The sequence below is a fragment of the Chelmon rostratus genome, chromosome 2 (genome assembly GCF_017976325.1).
Source record: "Chelmon rostratus isolate fCheRos1 chromosome 2, fCheRos1.pri, whole genome shotgun sequence".
Taxonomy (NCBI): domain Eukaryota; kingdom Metazoa; phylum Chordata; class Actinopteri; order Chaetodontiformes; family Chaetodontidae; genus Chelmon; species Chelmon rostratus.
The window spans coordinates 16,407,084-16,427,188 of NC_055659.1; the positions used below are offsets into that span (position 1 = coordinate 16,407,084).

At 42.6% G+C, this 20,105-nt stretch overlaps 3 protein-coding genes across 3 annotated transcripts; 1 reads left to right on the forward strand and 2 right to left on the reverse strand.

Annotated features, from left to right (window-relative positions):
- Positions 1-346: 346 nt before the first annotated feature.
- Positions 347-10,544, forward strand: nuak2 (NUAK family, SNF1-like kinase, 2). The gene is made up of 6 exons (XM_041949434.1): positions 347-836; positions 4,772-4,892; positions 5,412-5,563; positions 6,696-6,761; positions 7,105-7,357; positions 7,472-10,544. The coding sequence occupies exons 1-6, from the start codon at positions 600-602 to the stop codon at positions 8,518-8,520; spliced, it is 1,878 nt and encodes a 625-aa protein (XP_041805368.1). The 5' UTR covers positions 347-599; the 3' UTR covers positions 8,521-10,544.
- A 566-nt stretch (positions 10,545-11,110) lies between these two features.
- ccnd3 (cyclin D3) lies at positions 11,111-13,699 on the reverse strand. Its single transcript, XM_041945683.1, has 5 exons — positions 13,463-13,699; positions 13,159-13,374; positions 12,545-12,707; positions 11,518-11,660; positions 11,111-11,266 (listed from the first exon to the last, which is right to left on the reverse strand). The coding sequence occupies exons 1-5, from the start codon at positions 13,697-13,699 to the stop codon at positions 11,111-11,113; spliced, it is 915 nt and encodes a 304-aa protein (XP_041801617.1).
- A 427-nt stretch (positions 13,700-14,126) lies between these two features.
- Positions 14,127-19,853, reverse strand: bysl (bystin-like). The gene is made up of 7 exons (XM_041949482.1): positions 19,472-19,853; positions 18,855-19,011; positions 18,588-18,726; positions 17,768-17,901; positions 17,493-17,653; positions 15,367-15,469; positions 14,127-15,194 (listed from the first exon to the last, which is right to left on the reverse strand). The coding sequence occupies exons 1-7, from the start codon at positions 19,734-19,736 to the stop codon at positions 14,840-14,842; spliced, it is 1,314 nt and encodes a 437-aa protein (XP_041805416.1). The 5' UTR covers positions 19,737-19,853; the 3' UTR covers positions 14,127-14,839.
- Between the last annotated feature and the right edge of the window lie 252 nt (positions 19,854-20,105).

Sequence of the window (20,105 nt, forward strand, 5' to 3'; positions counted from 1 at the left end):
ACCAACTAACCCTCTATTACATTTTACCACTACAGCTGTCCCTGCTGCTAATAATGTTGCAGTCCGCTACTACTACAAGTACAGTTTATACCACAACACTGAACTCAAAATGCGGGTTTGACTTGGACTCTCGGAAGCATATAATGAATAATACAGATCAGCTAGAAAGCAACAAAAAAAAAACACACACACACATAGAGAGAGCAGCGCGGTGCTACAAACAAACCTCCGTCAAGATGGGATTTTGCAGCTACAGCCACCGGCTGGTGTAGAGATGAAACGCTCCTCCGCGTGCATGAAACGCCCCTCCACTGTTTGACGTGTCCGGCTGCTGCTGTGTGTGCTGTCCTGTGTGTACCTACTGCCAGACGGTCTCAGCTCCGCAGAGGGGACACGCGCTCCTCTGTCCGCAACACTTTTAGCTGTAGTAACCTGTTGAACAGTCGGAGGTGGAGGAGTTCGTATTCTACACTTTTATCCGAGCAGCACCCGAACACCAACTTGTTCCAAACAACGCCAGGGCTCCGCGCGAAGGAATGCGCGTGAACAACGACACCTGCGTCCGAAAATACATCAAAAAAAGATAAGGTTGTGTCACGATGGACGGCTTCGGCGTCGCTCGTCTGTCGTCGAACCGCAGGCCGTCTGTGGGGGGAGTCTCGCTCGATGAAAACACCCTCGTTTGGAAGGCTCCGAGCCAGGTGCCCGTGAAAAAGCAAGCCGTGAAGAGGCACCACCACAAACACAACCTGAAGCACAGGTACGAGTTTCTGGAGACCCTCGGGAAAGGAACCTACGGCAAAGTGAAGAAAGCCAGGGAGAGATCCGGGAGACTGGTAATTGATGCTCACCTTCTTTCTTTTACTGTGTGAGCCCCACTGTGACCCCTCTATGAACGATGCCCACATCTGCAGTGTTGAGGTGTGTGTGTGTGTGCGCGCGCGCGCGCGCGCCCGCTTACTGTCCTGTCGGCCACCTGTTGTTTAGACATAGAGTCCTATTTTTAGAAGACGTGCAGTCTGCACACAGGTAGTCCACATTTGGGTTTTAATTAGGGGGGATCTGCTGTACAGGTTTGGCTTTAAGTACCTCCCTGTCAAGAAGTGGTGAGCCATATTACTGAGTTGTAAACGAACAAAAGAGGTAAGTGAGTTTGCGGCTGAAATGTTTGTCAGTTGCCAAACCAGCTTAAGTTTGCCTAAGACTTCATTGTGTTTGTTTTTTGGGGGGGTTGCTTCACTTTTCCCAGTGTTTTCTGAACACTGAGTCCTGTCGGTGCATTTGATGAGAACACTGAATAGGCTGTTTTTAAGGTCTTATAATGACAATAATAATAATTATTATTATTATCCTGTCATTTTATTCTCACCACCTTTATCAGTTGTTTACAAAACCAGTAGGTACTTCTCTGTTTGTTAACAGGGTTGAAAAGAACACCATGTAAGTCCTGTGTAAACGAAAGTAAATTTATACTAGTACCAGTACTTTCACCCCAGGGTACCAATCCCCACACAGCTGCCCTCACGCCCGAGGCAAACCCAGTGTGTTTAACAAGTTATTTGTATGAAGAGTATGAAGGTAAAATGCAACATAATTTGCAACACAATCAATACTTCAGTTTGAGATCATCCTACATAGACCGGAGCAACAAAAGTTCCTGTAAATTTGTCAAGACTCAAGACATTTTACACAGTCACCTCCTGTTGGTGTAAGGGAAGCATAAAGGAAAGGCGTTTCACCTGAAAGTGAGTGTGACAGGAGGGAGTTCAAGACAGGAAAGTTAGGTAATTTTCTCTCTGTTTCCCTGATGAGAGGGGGAAATTGCAACTGGCCTTTCAGGTGGATTCCAGTTCCCCATGACCTCAGGGGAAATGGGAGCTATTTAGATAAAGATAAGCCCCTGAATGGGACAAACAAATGACAATGTCTGTAAATGAAAGATAGTAAGATTTATCTACAGTGTATCCAAAATAGAATTTTTGTTGTTGTGTTTTTGTTATTAAATGTTCAAGCATTTAGATTTTAGAGTTTTCTTCTAAAGGAGACAATAAAGTAGAGTTGAGACAATAAAATAACCTTAACCTGATATGAGTGGTGGTAGACGAAATATTAGAAACACCTCAGTGTGATGCAATGCAAATCAATGGCACCACAAACTACTTCCTAAAAAATGACCTTGTTTAATCAACAAAAATGAAACACCACAACCTTCATGGAAGAGGGATTTCCTGCAGGGCTGCTGCATTAGACTACATCCAGGTGTGTCTAATAAACTGGCCACTGAGTGCATGTTTGTGCACAGATTACAAACCGTGTTCTACACTTCATAGTTTGCATTTTGCCAGATCATTTGTATCGTTTCCATAACCTAATGTATCCAACATTAAATAGGGAAATGTAAATTACAGGCAAATTATCACAAAGCACACCTAGAATGTAAATGCTTTTTCCACTTGTGCAGGCAGATAGCTTCAGAAGCAGTGACTCATAAAGGTTCAATAGAAAACAAGATACGTAGCCTAGAAGTGGACTCTATTCGTCACGTTCATCAGAAGTTGTCTTTGTTTAAAGATTAGTTATGAGTGACAGTGCTTAGAAGCCAAGGAAGTAAGTGAGAGGAATTCCCCTCCTTTAGCTGCATTAAACCTGAAGTGATACAAGTTCGGCCTTGTCTACACACCCGTCTGCGTGCTTACGCAGTCTGACAGGACTTGCTGCTGCTACACTTTGGTTTTTATAGGATGAGATTGGTGTCTGAGATTTATCCGAGCAGGCAGCTTCCTAATCTTCATGCCTCAAACCTGTGCTCAAATGTCAAAACACTGATTAGCCCAAATGCATGTTTTGAATCCACACCAAAAAAAAAAAAAAAAAAAAAATCTTAAACAGCAGTTAGCATTGAATGGAAATAGGAGAAACATTCATTTGTTTGGTTTGTATCTACCTGCCTTGGTGCTGACAACGTAATGGGAGTGACACAACACAAAGGATGGCTTCATCTTGCGTGCGTTGTGGCACTACAGCTGTTCCCATTATCTAAATCTAAAAGTTTGATTACATAACCCGTTTAGGTTTGGGGAGGGGGGGGGTCCAACATGCAGGGATGTAGGGTTGACCTCATACTCAGTGAATGACATGTGTGTTGTGTGTGTATCCAAAAGGACACCCCAATTAAGTACCTAGATTGTGTTGCACCTACCGTGGTGTTGCAGCAGTATACTGGTTTCACAGTATAATATGGTCCGTACATTTACTTATCTACACTATTGATTTCTACCGCATTAGTGTTTTTTAAAAAAACGTAGCACATAACATTTTGTGAACTTATAATAATACATTTGTTCAACCAAAAACAAACTTAATGTTGGCACTTTAGCTAGTCACTAATCAAATAATCAATTAATTTCATCTCTAATCGGGAGTGCTACCCAATCAAAGCAATGAGTTATGTAAACAAAAAGTCACTGTAGCATCACAAACCTTAACATAATATCCACAAATAACAGTTTTAGGAAGGGATATGTTAAACTTGACAGCCAATCTGTGTTTAATGTCGGTATTTGTTGTATTTATATGTACATACAAATGTGCATGTTTCAAAGTTAGCTTAGCAGTTTTAATGCAGTTTAGAGCGAGTTTTAAATGTCCACTTAAGCTAACCTTATGGACGATATTTGATCATGTAGGTTAATGTTACTGACGTACGTTTTGTAATCTGAGGTATATTGTGTTATTTTTGTCAAATGTAATGTGTTGACCACATCTTTTGCGCCTCTCTCCAAACCGGTTACATATGAGCAAGCTAACGCTAGCTTTGTCGGTAGCTTCCGTTAGCTACGCGGCAGCTACGCCTGAAAGTGTTTTCAAGTGCAAAAATATGCTTTTGTTGGTACAGCAACTCGGTGTTAAATATCAATGATTTCAACCTCGGTGTCAATTGCGTGGAACGAACCGACATTAACAAAGACCGCACACACACAGATCACCGCACAGGGGTGTGAACTCACCATGAGTGTGAGTTCAGCCCGTCTGACAGCTATACAAACAAACGCAGGAAACCTGAGTTCCCAGAATCAGGAAGAGGGTTTGTGTGGTGTGAATACAGTGGCGGCCTGGAGGAGAAGCCAGGCCAGACAGTGACTCATGATGGCAGACAGTTGACTGTTGGAGCTGATATGACAAGTCGCTGCTTTACTCATCTCCCCATGTCTGTAGCCCCGAGGGTTAGGAAGGGGAAGAAACAAGGACACCCCGGCCTCCACCATTACCATCTGGTGCCTCACGACACCCTTCGCAGTCGGGGTAGTCTGATGACGCACTGAGTGCACAGAGGAATCTCAGGCATCCAAGCTTCAAATAGGCAACATAAAGACATGCACGCACGCACGCTTGAAGCTTGTATGTGACACGTCTATGAATGCAAACCCCAACAGATACTATTCAGATTTAAATTTCCTTATTCTGCGAGTCTCACAGACATAACAGCAGACAATAGATTCCTTTGCAGCAGACAATACTTGACCTGGCGTCCCCTCTGCCTCTTTACAAACAACATAGCAGATTTTTCGGTTGGCTGCCCATTGTTCCTCTCACAAGAGTGCGACCGTCAGATGGAAGCCAATTCTTTGTTAAGTTTATCACTTTTAAGTAAATATTTGACTCTCCTAACAAGTGTGATGTGTTATTACATTGATTAGTCCCTGGAATCAGGCTTCTAATAATTTTGATTATTATTTTATTCTAAATTCAAATATTCTTTTTCTTTTCTAAGGTTGCCATAAAGTCTATCAGAAAGGAGAAGATCAAGGATGAGCAAGACCTGGTTCATATTCGCAGAGAGATCGAGATCATGTCCACGCTCTGCCACCCGCACATCATCACCATATATGAAGGTACGGCACTCAAAAATGAAGTATTTGTGCTTTTTTTGTTTGTGTGTTTGTTAGAGGGGACTGATCTTGGATCTCAGAGCCACACGCGGAGTGAAACGCGATACCTGGAAAAAGACGTCTCTCAATCAGTCTCTGTGTGAGATTCGGAGTGTGGTCACGCAAGTCTTTGTGCTGAAGGCCGATGCTACATTACATAATGCAGTACCCCGTCAGTGCTGCAGGATAATGTGCAGAGCCTCGTGTCTTTCAGTACCCCTCACGCCTGATGAGATGGTCATCGTTAATGTTTGTCTACCTCACTGCAACACAGTCATCGTGGGCCCCCGTGTATCCTAACCAGTGTGAAGCATGGGTTTTACAGGCAGATAGAAATCTGTTTTAAATGCAGGCACATCCTTAGTTAAAACACGTCACAGATTGTTGGTCCTGGCTGCAAAGTCCAAACTAGAATTTCAGTTCCATTATGTGATTTGAAACCTTGAATAAAAGGAGTTGTGTTATGTTTTTTTGATCTTTCAGTATTTGAGAACAAGGACAAAATTGTGATTGTGATGGAGTATGCCAGCCGAGGGGACCTGTATGACTACGTCTGTGACAAGAGGAGCATCTCAGAGCGGGAGGCCAGGCACTTCTTCAGACAGATTGTCTCAGCTGTCCACTACTGCCATCAGGTCAGGAAAATGTCTCGATCTAATGCTTTCACACAGAACATATAAAGTCGTTCACAAAAAAACATAAAATAAGAACCACAGGGAGAACTTGTCAATGTGTGTATTCATTAATGTTGTTTAAAAGTTGTAGCTATTGTAGAGTACCTTTGCCGTCTTAATGCATGGCAGCTATGTCAAACCTAGTGGCACAGAGCTCCACTCAGGCTGCTGGTTGTTTTTTTCCAGGGCACTGGCACCCCCAAAGTTACATAATGGGCATTATTCACTGTCAGCCTGCTGTTCTGAACAGGGAGGCTGTGAGAACGATGCAGGGGAAACTGAACAGTTGGTCTGTAGAGAGCCAGCGTCAGGGCTAAAGGCCAGCACACACAGCACAGTCCCAACACACACACACGCATCGTCTCACACTCTAATGAGGGTGTGATGGAACAGAAGGGCTCTGCACACACACACACACACAGTCCGTTGTTCCTGCAGTCCAGAGCTGTGTAATTACGAACATTTACTGCACACTATATTTTAGTGCATCTGTCCTGCACTTTGCATGGCATTTATACATGTTTGCTGGACAATATTTACAGAGTGAATGGCCCTGTCATACACTGTGTTAACCATCTGTCTCCTTTTGCCTTTATTGAGCGTCCATGTCTTGTGCAATATTGTCTTTTCCATGCTGATCGCAGGAAAAGACAATCAAAACTCTTTTATAATCATGTATGTATTGCCCGGTGATAGATTCTAAAGTATTGCCTGCAATAGTTTCCTAATGGCTGCATCTGCAACAGTTGATGAATTCTACAAAACATGACCTACAAAGAAAAGTGTCCTCTGCTACAAGAAATGTCCATATGCAAGAAGTGGTTGACCTGCATTTTGAAAGGAAAAAAAATTCGAACTCTGCTCAAGTCAAAGGCATGCCCCCCTGCAGAGTGGAGGACAATGAAGCATAGCTGACATACCAGAAAAAAATCTTCACTTGGAAAAGAATGTGTTGTGACCCAGTAAAAACTAATCCTTTTATGTAATATACTGCAGACAACCTCCAGTAAACTGGTGTGAAATGGCCTGGCTGGGGAAATCATCAAAAAGATATCGTTCTGCACAAAACTCATATCTTCTTTCTTTCCCTTAGAACGGAATAGTGCACCGGGACCTGAAACTGGAGAATATTTTACTAGATGGCAACGGCAACGTGAAGGTACATAAAAATGAGCATATACACACCTGTACCACTTACAAATGGGGATGATAAAGTTTTTGGGCATTTTATATATTGACTATGGCTAGGATTACATCATGTGGTAGTTATGACAAAGGAAATATGAAGAAATGTTCACATGGAGCATTTAATGACAGATTTCATTACTTCCTGATCTTGTGTAACAGGTAATTCACTATGAAATCTTCAATATGTGAAATCAGAGTAGTCAGAGTTATGAGTAATTGATGAGGGTATAGTGATGCATATGGAACTTTTTTCAGAGGTTTCTGATCATGATAAATCTGACGTGGCTCAGCATGACGTCTACTTCTTCTTTCAGATCGCAGACTTCGGCCTATCCAACCTCTACCACGGCGATGAGTATCTTCAAACCTTTTGCGGCAGTCCTCTGTATGCTTCCCCAGAGATTGTCAATGGACGGCCGTACCGTGGGCCAGAGGTGGACACTTGGTCTCTTGGCGTGCTGTTATACACCATGGTTCATGGCACCATGCCATTTGATGGACACAATCACAAGACACTGGTCCAACAGATAAGCACTGGGAACTACCGGAAACCCAACAATCCCTCTGGTGAGTCTTTCAACTTTTCTTTGAATGGTGAATGAATTATTTCCTAATGTAATGAATTGGATTTTCTTAGCTGGACAAAAAGTTTTTTTTTCTATTCCCCTCTCTCTCTCTCAGATGCTTGTGGCCTGATCCGTTGGATGCTGATGGTAAATCCTGAGCGCAGAGCCACAATAGAGGAGATTGCGGGACACTGGTGGCTCAACTGGGGCTACCAGCAGCCATTACTGGTTGAGACAAAGTGCAGTCCAGCAGAGCAGACCACTTCACCAGCCTCTCCATCAACAACGCACCCTGGTGGCCTGGCTGGTGTTGCTAGTTGGCTGCGCCGCACATCCAGACCTTTACTGGAGAACGGCTCCAAGATGCGCTGCCTTCTCCGCTCACAGGGCAGTGGAGGGGATGTAGTCCGGCAGCGCTCTCTGCGAAGGTCACGAAAGGAAAACAACGTCTCCCAGACCGTTAACGAGGCGAGCACAGACAGTCGGCCCTCTAAGGGTATTTTAAAGAGACGCACCAGTGTGAAGCAGAAAGCAGCAAGTGAATCCTCTGCTGTTGGTTCAGTGGAGCCACACAACATTTTGGGTTTGTCTGCACCAGCCAATGCCCCTTCAGCTGCATTGCTGCCTCGCAAAGGTATCCTAAAGAAGCCCACGGAGCAAGAGTCAGGGTACTACTCCTCTTCTCCTGAGAACAGTGACTCTGGCTTGGCGCCACAATCTAAAGAGTGCCCTTCAGCACCAACCTATCGGAAGGGCATCTTGAAGCGCAATGGGAAGTTCTCCTCAGGTGGGCTGCAGGAGTTTGGCTCTCTGGACCAGCTGGCAGTCTCCTTACCCCGCGGAGGCGCCCGATCGAGACCAAGTGGGGCCATTAGCGAGGACAGCATTCTGTCCTCAGAGTCCTTCGACCAGCTGGATCTACCGGACCGTGTAGAACATCCGGCACAAATGAATAAACCAGCCAAGGCCAGCATGAGAGGATGTGTCTCTGCTGACAACCTGCTGGACATCCAAGAAGACGGGATTCTCGGGGATGGGTCGCTGAGGCCCTGGAACTGCTACAAGTCCGGAGTGGCTGATAGTGCCTTTTCCATCACAGACTGTGATAATGTGACTGAGGCTTACAAACAGGCCATGGTCATACGAGGCTCTGCAGCAAGCTGAAGACCAGTAATTAGTTGAGGACACTGATTAAAGACTTGTTTTTGATCCAGAATTTTTAAATGATACTGAAGACATGATAGCCAAAGTGCATTTTGTGAAATTACCTGCACACTGTACTGTAACTTCAGGAACTGCACAGTACCAAAAAGGGAGGAGGCTTCTTGTTAAACATCAGATTGTATTTTAGAGGGTGATTGATAAATTATTCTTAAAGGAGTCAGTGAATAGCTTGCAATTTGATTTGAAGGTGAAAATGTCAGGACGGCACAGTATTTTTTAAAAAATGATTATTGACAGTACTGCAGTTGAAAGTGTCCATTTCAAAGATTCTCATGAAGAAGATGAGTGCTGCTGTTGGTCAATCGGGAGCTCTCGTTTTCAGCACGAGAGCTTTCTATCAAAAGTTATTGCATCAAGTCACCCTGAAACCAAAATGCTGGGCTTCAATGTCCAAAAGTAAGTTTGCAGAACACTTAACTTAGTAACAATAAACAGTCACAGTAGGACTTCTGTGTGAGTATTGCATAAGCCACTAAGTCAGTGTCTTTTATTGTCGGCTGGACAGTTTGAGAAGGTATTTATGACTTAACGGCTCTTTTGAATTGTAGCTTTGTGATCATCTCATCTCATCTGTCTACCTTATATTTATCTAGGACAACGGCAATAACTCACAGGTTCAACGTTCACAAGTTCACTCTCTACAACATGCTACAACTTTCCCTCTCTAGGCCGTCAGGAAAATGACATTTTGTGGATACCAAAGAGAAAATTTGCCAATATTGGACTTTTTGGTTTATGTTTATTTAAAGCACTAGCAAAAAAGTGCCAAGAGGATGTGTTCATAACAGCTATAGCTCGCAAAGGTTTTTTATTGTAGGTTTTTTTCTTTTTTTCTTGAACTGACATTTGGATAATGACTTGAATAATAATCACGACACACATCAAGCCTAACCAGTAGAACTGCTTTTGCTTCCAACCATACAATGATACTAAGTACGCACGTGGCCATGTATTCTGTGTATGCAGGTGGCAGTTTCACACAGAGGTGGAGCTCATGAAGTCACTTCATAGCTTTTTGAAAAACAACAACGTGTGTTTTGAAACCTTGAACCCCAGCTAACTACTGTATGTGTGTAATGTGGCACACACTTCACATGTAACCTTTCAGCTGAATTTTCAAGATCAGTCATGGGGCTCAGGTGTATTGAACTTTGCATTATAATCTAAAATATTCAGATACCTGGGGTGTAACAGTGTTTCACAAAGCCTGATTAGAAGTTTAGTCATCTAACGGTTAAAATGTTACATCCTGGGTTTAAAGTAAAATCAGGAATTATTCATACTGATGATCATTGATGAAGTCTGACAAGACTTTTTGTTCCACCTTTTGTAGTTACCTGGTTGATTTCCTAATCCTGCTTTATCAAATACTTCCAGTTGGTCAGAAAAAGGTTCATCAGTATGTTCATTTCTGCATGAAATTTGCTGCACACTGGAGTTACTTAATTGGATTGGCACGTTTGGCATGAAATTAGAACATCAAGACAAGCTGGTGCCTGGAATAGCACTTTATCAGACCATCGAAACCTGATAACCGCACAATTTATTTAGCAGCTATCATGTAAGTAGAGTTCTTGTAACAAAAGTTGCACAAGGCAGAAACTGGAATGTGCAAGCTGTATTTTTTCAGTTGTTTATGGTTATGTTTTTTGGCACACTATGAGGGTCAGGGGGAATTTAAAGCCTGTACCTACACAGAAGTAAGCTGGAAGTTCTTGTCATTTCTAATCTGTCACGGACAACTGATCATTTATTAATGAAGTGTGACACAGGAAAAATGCTGTTAGCCTTGGAGACCGGTCTGAAATGTATGTTTATTTTTTTTGTACAACACAATGTGCATTTGTGCTTTTTTTTAACTGCAACAAAAACTACATTTGCCAAAGTTACTGGCTTATCATTATATGACTGTGATCTGCCATGTGACCGGGATGAGGAAATCAATAAAAAAAAGAAGAACTCAAGTGCTGGCTCATGTTGTTAGTGACCTACTGTCCTTGCAAGTTTTTATGTCATAGTTTGACGGTATCGATGTGTAGTCAGAGGGGAATTCAGTGCTGTGTTGAAACCATGAAGAAAAATCTATTCAAACCCATCAGAACTCTCCAGATATAAAGCTAATATTACACTTAGTATATATGAATATATATTAAAAGAAGGTGTTACATTTCAAATGTGCAAACATTGCTATTAGGATTCAGTGCAATTCAACTATGAGTATCTTTCAATATATATCAATGTGGTTCCAAATATGAATCAAAGGCACAATCAGAATTATACTGTAAAGCTGCTTTAGCAACTGCAAAATCCTTGAAAACGAGCAGCAACAGGATTGACAATTACAACAAATTTCAGTCATTTCTCAAACTGCAGTAGCACTAAACATGTCGAGAAGGGATCTCCAAAACAATCAACATGCAAACAACAATTAAGATTAAGGAGAAATGGCATTTAGACACATTTCAACTGGTATTTGGGCTTCTCCTCGCATCTCAATTCATTCTAGACATTCGTGGCAGGGAGGAGTGTTTTAACTTGATGTCAATTCAACATCTTGAATGCTAGCAGGGGTGTAGCTGATCTCTGAGCCGTGTGCTCCTGATCTGCAAACGCTGGCCTGGAAACAAGAGGGCAGGCCGAGCTCCAACACACTCCCAAGCTGGTCATAGCAGAGGAGGACAGAGCTCTGTTCAGGGTTAGATTAAAAGAAAAACAACCAGAAGTACAACAGCAGGTCATGGACAGACTTTTTCTATGGATTTTGACCAATACTACATGTGCATGGTTTGCTCTGCTAAACATACATTTAAAGGTTTGTTTGTGCATTTCCTCCGACTGTTTGATCAGGGTGCTTGCTAAAATAATGACAGAGTGTTGACAACGGGGCAAAGTCAAAAGGGATATCATGGAAAAATGTAAGTTAAACATTACCCTTACCAGATCAATGGGCAAAAGGTCGGCCAAAAACTTCATAACCAAATCAGTAGCGACAGCGGCGTCCACTAACTTTAGCCTCTGCGTGGCGAGGCTCACACAGGCGCATGCAACAGTGGAGGGCAAGAACACTGAAAACCTACAGTCTGGGGATAAAAGAAGAAGATCACTTACCCCAAAAATGAACAGAATCATAACTAGTATTTACTAAAGCTGACCACCTGTAGTTTGCTTCAGGCTTATACTTGTGAACAATGGCAACAGTGAGAAAAGTCAGCAAAGGCTACATGTAGACAATTAGACAGATGCCACCATTGTGGACACACCCTGATGGACAAAAGCAACTACTCAAAAGCGGACTCTTCCCAAAACCTGATAATCTGATACTATATCCTAACTGCTTCAGGCAGGAGAAATGCAGAGACAAAAAGTCAAACATTCAATCCATGCTCAGACACCTTTCTGAATGGGATACAATGTCGGGAGCCATGATTATCTAAATTTTATGGGCTGTAATGTCACAGTGCGTCCAAAACTGCACTAACTGACTGTATCCCTGTGACCTGCTGCCTCGGGCAGCATCACAGAGATTCGTGGGAAATCAGCCAGCTGAATAGTCGGACGCAGGTCTTTCACGGCAGACAATACAGGATTACACAAACTCAGCTCTCTGTCTCCGAAATGAACTGCTGACACATCGTAATCAAAGTTATGGCTGCTGTGTGTCCATTGTTCACTGAGCAGAAAGTCTTTAAATTCACCAGTTACATCTAATGATCTCTAACAAAAAAAAAATGTTATCACATTGGTTGAATCATAAGGAATATGTGTAAATAGCTGCTTTTATTGCACTGCAATGTCAAAGAGGCTTTCAAATTATGCAGAGAAATAATTTAATATAAAGAGTATTTGGCCAAACATGTCTTTCAAAATATTTTTTAGCAACTCCTGATACATGTTGTCCTTTGCTGTATTTCATCTGGAGAACAAAAAACATCTCATGTGTTGGTAATTCCGTTACATAACCTACCAGTGGCTGCCAGAGCGATGAAGGCGTGAACGTGTCTGCGTATGTTTGGAAGGTGGTGGAGCTGAACAAAGGGGAGACCGTGAAGAACTGGCTCCAGGAAGTCAGAGGGTACCACAGAGGCCAGACACCAGTCCAACCTGGACACCACTGCCACCTCCCACTGCTGCGACACACACATACACACACGAAGACTTCTATGTGATTTAGAAATTACTTGGACACATGGATATTTTGCAGAATGTCAGCCATTTTTCACCCTTTTAAACCCTTAAAAACAAAATTATGCATACCATCTGATGGAACCTTTCTGGACCATGGCTCCTTATAAAGGCTTTCACCAAATTAACTTAATTGAAATTAGTTGTAAATTTGAGTAAGAGCCAGTGTTTATGGGAAACGGGGTCCTGGTGACTGCTAGGCCTATATTACAGACCATTGGTGGTTAAATTAGTAGTGTGTTGTCTCAGTCTTTATGGGGAGATATGTCAGAGAGTGTGTGATTAACTATTAGACCACTCTGCACACACTGACAGTTTTCCAAACTCCACTTTCTGAATCTCTGCACTCCCATTATCCCACATCCAGTGTGTAGTTGATGTAAAGTGAAGAGTTACCAGGAGGTCTGAGACTGAAATGGAGTTGTCTGTGTAGATGCAAAGCTTGCTGGCAGACAACTGGACGGTCTCTCTCATTTTGGAGGCCAGGAACATGCAAACAGCCCCTAAAAGCTGCAGGTTGGACTTTTCAATGGCAAAGCGGCTCAGGTAACAGTCCAGGTAACGCACCGCCTGTGGGAACACCTCCTCCTCACACTTCTGCTCCTCACACACCTGTAGGAGAGCCACCTGTCGAACTTAAAGTCAGCTATGTGAAATATACTGTCAGTTATATACTGTCAGTTCTGACTGATTAACATACCTGAAACATCCACACTGCCAGTATCCTCCGCATGTACGGCTGGATGTCCGTCTGGACACTCCCAAAATAAGGGGACACCCGGCAGGTCTTTTCCATGGCCGTCAGGTGGTGCAGTGCTCTGGGATCGCCGGTCATGACGTGGTCGCCGGCCGCCCTGAGGACCAAATCACGCCCCACCTCATCTCCATTTGTATCTAGGGATCGACTCCAAAGCTGTCCATCTTCACTAAGATCCATTCGACTGAGTTAAAAACCGTAGCAAGCAATGTGGCGAGGAAAAAATGTTAGCTAACTTTAGCTAGCTAGCTAAGCTAACTGTCCTGTAACGTTAGCTAACGGTGCTAAAGCTGCTGCCTCGTTTTAAAAGCGCCCCGTTAAGTTATAGCAAACCTAAGAAAGGCTCAACTCTGTGTTTAATATGCCAAATTTGAGAACTTTCATCCTGCAACCTAATGTTGCAGCGTGGCCTCCTGATGGAGAGGTCAGAAACCAGAACTAGTGAAGGTTAATGTCTTTTCTGATTGTCCCTCATCAAGGAAAATTGGACAAATACACAAGAATGTGTTTTCAGTGAAACTGGCCATCCTCTTGCAATATGGGGTGAAGCTGAATTTGAATGTAACAATAACTCATTACAGACATTTACACCTCTTTTTTATTAACTGACTAGGACCTTTATTTTATTGCTCTTTCTAAAAAAATGTTTCTGGTCAATGGATGCAGGATTAATGAGTGTGTATGTTTGCTGGTACAATTTAAGACAGAAACAAAACAATCTTGACAAATGTGTTCCAACAAAAATTGGTACATTTATAGTATCGAACTGTATTTCCTATTTGAAGATACCAAGGCAGGTAAAGAAAATGTTTTAAAAACCAGGTTGCGCGACTAGTCATGTCATGATGTCTGGTTTGAACATATTACAATTCATCCCTGCGGTTTCTGTCTTTCACCATCCATCTTGTGTAACGCTTCAACAGCTGTGAACATAAAAAGGAGAGAAACACATGATCCCTGACTCTTCATTTTTAATCCAAACTGTTGCTTCAAAACAACAAAGTTGCTCTTAATCAAATGTACACAAATACCAGCCTTTGCCAGGCGGTCACTGCACTGCAACTGCAGAAAAACAGATTCATGGTATGAAATTATAACAGCTGGATCACTACTGATGCACATCCTCAAATGTGCAAATTCAATCCAAGCTGAGAGCAGAATTATGTTTCCTGAGACACTGCGACCTTTGAAACGGCCTTTTCATAGCACAGGAAGAATAATGACGTTGGATTGAACAAAGTTTTCTTCATGCTGAACGAACCATGAATCATTTGCATCAGATGGGAGGAGGAGGATATGCCAGACTGGACTGAATCCTCCTCAGTCCATTTCAACTGTAACAGGGAGCCCGATCTCGACATCCCTTGACTCAGAGTTCTGCAGTTCTCTGCGAATCTCTGCAGAGATCTGTGGGTGCGTTTGAATCTTGAGCAGCTCCAGTAGCGCTGTCTTCTGCTCGGAGGCCAGGTCAGCCTTGTAGCGCTGAGCCAGGGTGAGTAAGCTCTGATGCCACAGCACAGGAAGCACACGTTTTTCACTGCGGAAGGACAGGAAGTGGGCCACCAAGGCATCCAGGACACGGAAAGGCAGGGCATATTTCTTGTCAAGCAAGAGTCGCAGGAAAATGCTGTTGGCGCCGTTGTATTCCATCTCTGCCAACTTAAGCATTGCAGCACTGAAAGACAGGAAAGATAGTGCATGTTATACAACCCTCCCATGTTATGCAACCTTGACCAAGCGTTAACCTGCCAACACTACACAATGCAAAGCTTTCAAAGATGATTGGCTGAATCTCCCATCTAATGATAAGATGCTGACATCTATTGGTGTGTTACAGGAAACCTTACCTGGAGTGCAGCACAGGGATCGAGCACTTCGTGAGTATGCTTCCAATGATGATGGCTTCCCTCAGAGTACATGTCCCAGATTCACACAGAGGAATCAGTATACCTGTGTGACAGCAGAGGCACCAAATATCACAACAGTATTCAAACACCGCACTGCCATAAGGTGGGGGAAAAGGCTAAAATTCCATGCAGCATACACCTGAAGTTTAGTCCTTTTTAAATGGATTAAACTGAGTAAAGCACCAAAAACACACTTCCAGTGATGCAAGTCAATAGCATCCTCCATAATGGTCACATCATATGGGATGGATTGTACAGATGGGAAAGATTCACAGAATTAGGACTTGAGAGAATACATGGCATCGGAGTATGGCTGGATGTGCTAGTGCTAAAAATTCTCTGTAATGACAAGTGAAACATCCATGTTTTTTGCAGTTTTCAGCGTTAGCGTTTGCAACGCTATCTACAAGTCAGAAAGTGATAATTACAGAAACTCAAACACTGTAAGAAACTGGCTTTGAAATTTAAAACTGGCCGACTGCCAATATAATATAAACCTTTAGAGGTACTTATAATTCACATACCAATAGCTGTTCTGCTTATTCTGATTCAAAAGCACACACTCAAGGCTGTTAATTATGGAAACGTCTGTAAAATTTGTTTAATTATCTGAAAGAGATTCCAATTTTGATTTAACTGACAAAAGGTTAATATCTTGCATTCAGCAAAAAAAAAAAAAAAGATGGTGACAGTGTAATTCAAGATCTGACACTGTATTGCGCACTCCATATCACAGTTAATAATTGCCCGAGGTTTGATTCTGTGCTATGTTTGGTTTCGTTTTTGTTCACATGATAATGGAATTAAAAAAAAACTGATATGACATCAATTCAGAGCCTTCGGGTATATTGATTACATGGAAAAACATCAAATAAATTATGACTTCATCAGTTCCATTCATTTTTAAATTTTAAAGTAAATTAAAAGAACTCTAATAGTGGAAGAATTAAGGGAAAACACCAGTCGCTGGTGATCAATTAGCTCTCTCACTCACAGAGCACTGGTGTAGAGTACTGTGGATTTGTGAGCAACACTGCCACTTAGTGGTGTCGTCTCATACGGGTGGTTTTCAAAATACGGGTCACGGGATGTTTGGGGAAAATAGTCCCATCAAACTGGGACAGTTTGTGAACACACAGGACCGACACGATTAAATGGAAGAAAAAAAAATCCTCAGCAATCACTGGCTGAATTAATTCTAGATATATGAAAGATGATTTGACCCAATTAAAATGGAGTGTTTTAATTACTGTGCTTCTAGAGCCACTGGCGTTGTTTACCCTGTGGACACCAACTAATCCTCTGTCAGTGTCCTCAGAATAAAATCTCTAAATTTAGTGCTGAAATTAAAAACGTGACACGGCCCAGAAAGCCCACATCTTCTTCTTTGCAACAAGCTGTCAAATCCTCTCTTTCATTCACTTCACCTACTTTTTATTTTCAAGGGTCAAGTGTGACTAGAGCTTAGCCCATCATTCATTAAGCATTAAATCAAACAATAACTAGCAATGCCTAAAAAGATGGCTACTGTTTACAGGACTGCAAGGCATATCAGGAACCATTTCACTTTAACACGACTTTGACTTTACCCTCCAAGAGGAAGTGGGATATTATTTGCCATCCAACTGTTGGAACCAGTGACAGCAAAACCCTGCTTTTCAGCCTGGTGTTAAATTACTCTTTAATAGACATGAGATGAGATTAATATTAGTTTGGGCGGCAACTCTCAATCCATTGTTTAATCATTTGGTCTACAAGGTCAAGATGTCTTTAACAATATCTAAAAGAAGTCTTCCAATAACTTGTCTTATCCAACCAACAATCCAGAACCTGATGATACTCAGTTCATTTTAATGTAGGACAACAAAAAACAGCACATTTTCACTAACGATTTGGGGCATGTTTGCTTGAAAAATGACTTATATGATCAATCAATTATCAAAATAGTTGATACATTTTTTTCTTTGGACAACTAGTCAATTAAGTGTCTAGTTGTTGTGGCTCTAATAACAATCTTGTCTCTCATATAAAAAAAGCTAAATATCAGTACAACTTTTGCATCTCACCTTTGAACCACGCTCCTGGTTTAAACAAGGCCTTCTTCAGAGCGCTGTAGAGGTGAAAGTTGAGTCGCTTGTACTCTGCGATGTCGTCCCGCACTCGGGGCAGCAGCACCAGGTTGTAAAACCGCTGAGCCATTCGCTCTTTCAGATTGGACGAGAAGATTCTATAAGATATATAGAAAGAATGGAATCACTTGATTGTACCATGTTGAAATATCTGCAGTGAGTGTGATAACTCTCCTGGTGGACAGCCATGCCCACAGCGAATGGAGACTCACCTTGTTGCTTGGTACATGGCAGCTGCAGTCCAGGTCTCAGGCTCAGTCAAATAGAGAACCTGCTCCCAGTTTGAAAGCGCCGGGATTATTTTAAAAGCCTTCGGCAATTTACCGCTGCGGTACTTTGACAGAACCTGAAGCGACAGAACAGAAATGGCAACTATCATTTAACGGCTCTATAGGAGAGCTTCACATTTACAGTCAGGCACTACATGAACACTTGCTTCACAGATGTTCAGGTACTGCAGAGGACCTCTTACAGAGGCCTCTTCAAGAGACCGCTAGCGTGTTAGTTGATTTAGACAAAACACTTCCACTAATGAATGGAGCTTCAGGGGATACTGCAATAAAAACACGACTTATAGTGACACACATAGTGTCACGCAGAGGTCGAACTAGCGGTCTGACCTGCTGGCCACTGGGCAGCTCCACTGAAGCAATAGCTTTGCTCATGGGCACCTCAGTAGTGGTACGCAGTAAGGGCAAGCACTACCCTTCCATTTTCCTCGCTCAGATTTAGGCCACCATCCTTGTTAGTCATTTGACTACAACCCTGATTCCAAAAAAGTTGGAACAACGTTTAAAACATAAATACAACAGAATCATTTGGTGTTTTTCGATGATGGAGGGAGAGGCCGCTGTCTAACTCGCAAGCCATAGTATAAGAGTCACATAACGTCCATACCATAGAGGGACTACTTGTTCCCTCTATTCAAGCATCTTGCATTCATTCTTTTTCTTCGCTCCTTTATTGAGACCTGTCTGTATACTGTCTGTTGGTGCGTTGTGCACTCAGTAACAGACAACTGGCTTGACTCACCTTACTGACACCTCTGTACACTTCTATTATCCTCGGGTCCAGCTGGGGCATCGGACAGCCTGACACCTCTGACATCACCGTTCCCACCTCTGTCTGCTTTTCTGTAATCTTCTCCATGATAATATCAGCCAGAGTCCGTCTACAAACACCAAAGAGAGAAAACAGAGCTGAGCATTAACAGTAGAAATTAAGCTTCTGCTGTGTGTCATTTAAATTCAGTGTCTCCAGATAGTTTCGAGATAAAGTCAGGACGATGTTGCGCCTTGCCTCATCGGGGGGTTTTTGTTCATGAACATCTCAATGGCCTTCTCATCGTCAGGGTCAACGACGACTTCCGTGTCACACTCTGCATCGCCGTCACCAGCACCTGCTGCTCCCAGCGTGGGCCACTCCTCGTCCGAGTCTGCATCCTGAGAGCCAGAGCCTAAAATTTCATTACAAGATTAAAATGGTCTATTAGGTAGTCACACTTTCACTGGACTGTTTAAGATACACACTTTGCAGTCAATTGATCTTCTTCAACATTATCAAACTTTAATGGACTGTTTTTTAGTTTTAATCAAATATTCTGATTGTATTACTGCTCTGTTAGGAACAATCATGCTTTCTTAACAAATTCCATGTAGTATAATTTGAAGTAAGTACTGCATAATTAATGGTCAACATGTCAAACTATTAATTAGTCCAATTAACTAAATGCTTAAAGTGTACCAATTTGGATAGTTATAGTCGAGTCCGGTATACACATACATTTACACATACACACATATACTACACACACCAGACTCTATTCACATAACTGTCAATTTCATGCATTTCATGTAAAACAAAACTGAAGACATTTTCAATACTGTGGACGCAGTTGATGTTGACGGGGACATTACCGAGAACAGTGACCGGTGTTTTCTTCTTCTCCGGTGCCAGGCCATATTCAGTCTGAAGCTCCTCTTGCTGAATTCGGGCCTGTTGTAAGATCTTCCGCGATAGCCGCTCGTCTACGTACTTGTCCTCGTCTTCGGTCCGGCTGTCTCTGATCTTCACCCGGCCTCGGACTCGGAGCGCGTCCGCCTGCAGGATCTGGTCCGCCAGCGCCACCGCTCCTTCGCTCGTCTCTCCTCCCCCGCCTTTGGATCGCTTCACTTTCGGCATCACTGTAGTTTGACAGAAGAAGTAGCTACAATGTTGCTATTCTCTGTTGGCATGTGCTACCTAAAGTCTACGACTAACAAGTACTGTAAACAGTCACTTGTTCAACACGTGTAGACGGCCATATCAGGAGGAAGTGACGTAACTACGTAACATAACAGCGAAACATCTCTGAGCTAGCAAAAAAAAAGGAGAGTAGTGTTAGCTTTTGATGATGACATTTATCTGTTTTATTGTCGACGCTGTATGAATATATAGCACCACGAATTGCCAAGAATGTGTCTTAGCTGTTTAAAATGGTAAATACGCTGATTTAACTGTACCGGAAGAGTCACATTTTACCCGGAAGTATTCAACCGAAAGCCGAGACAG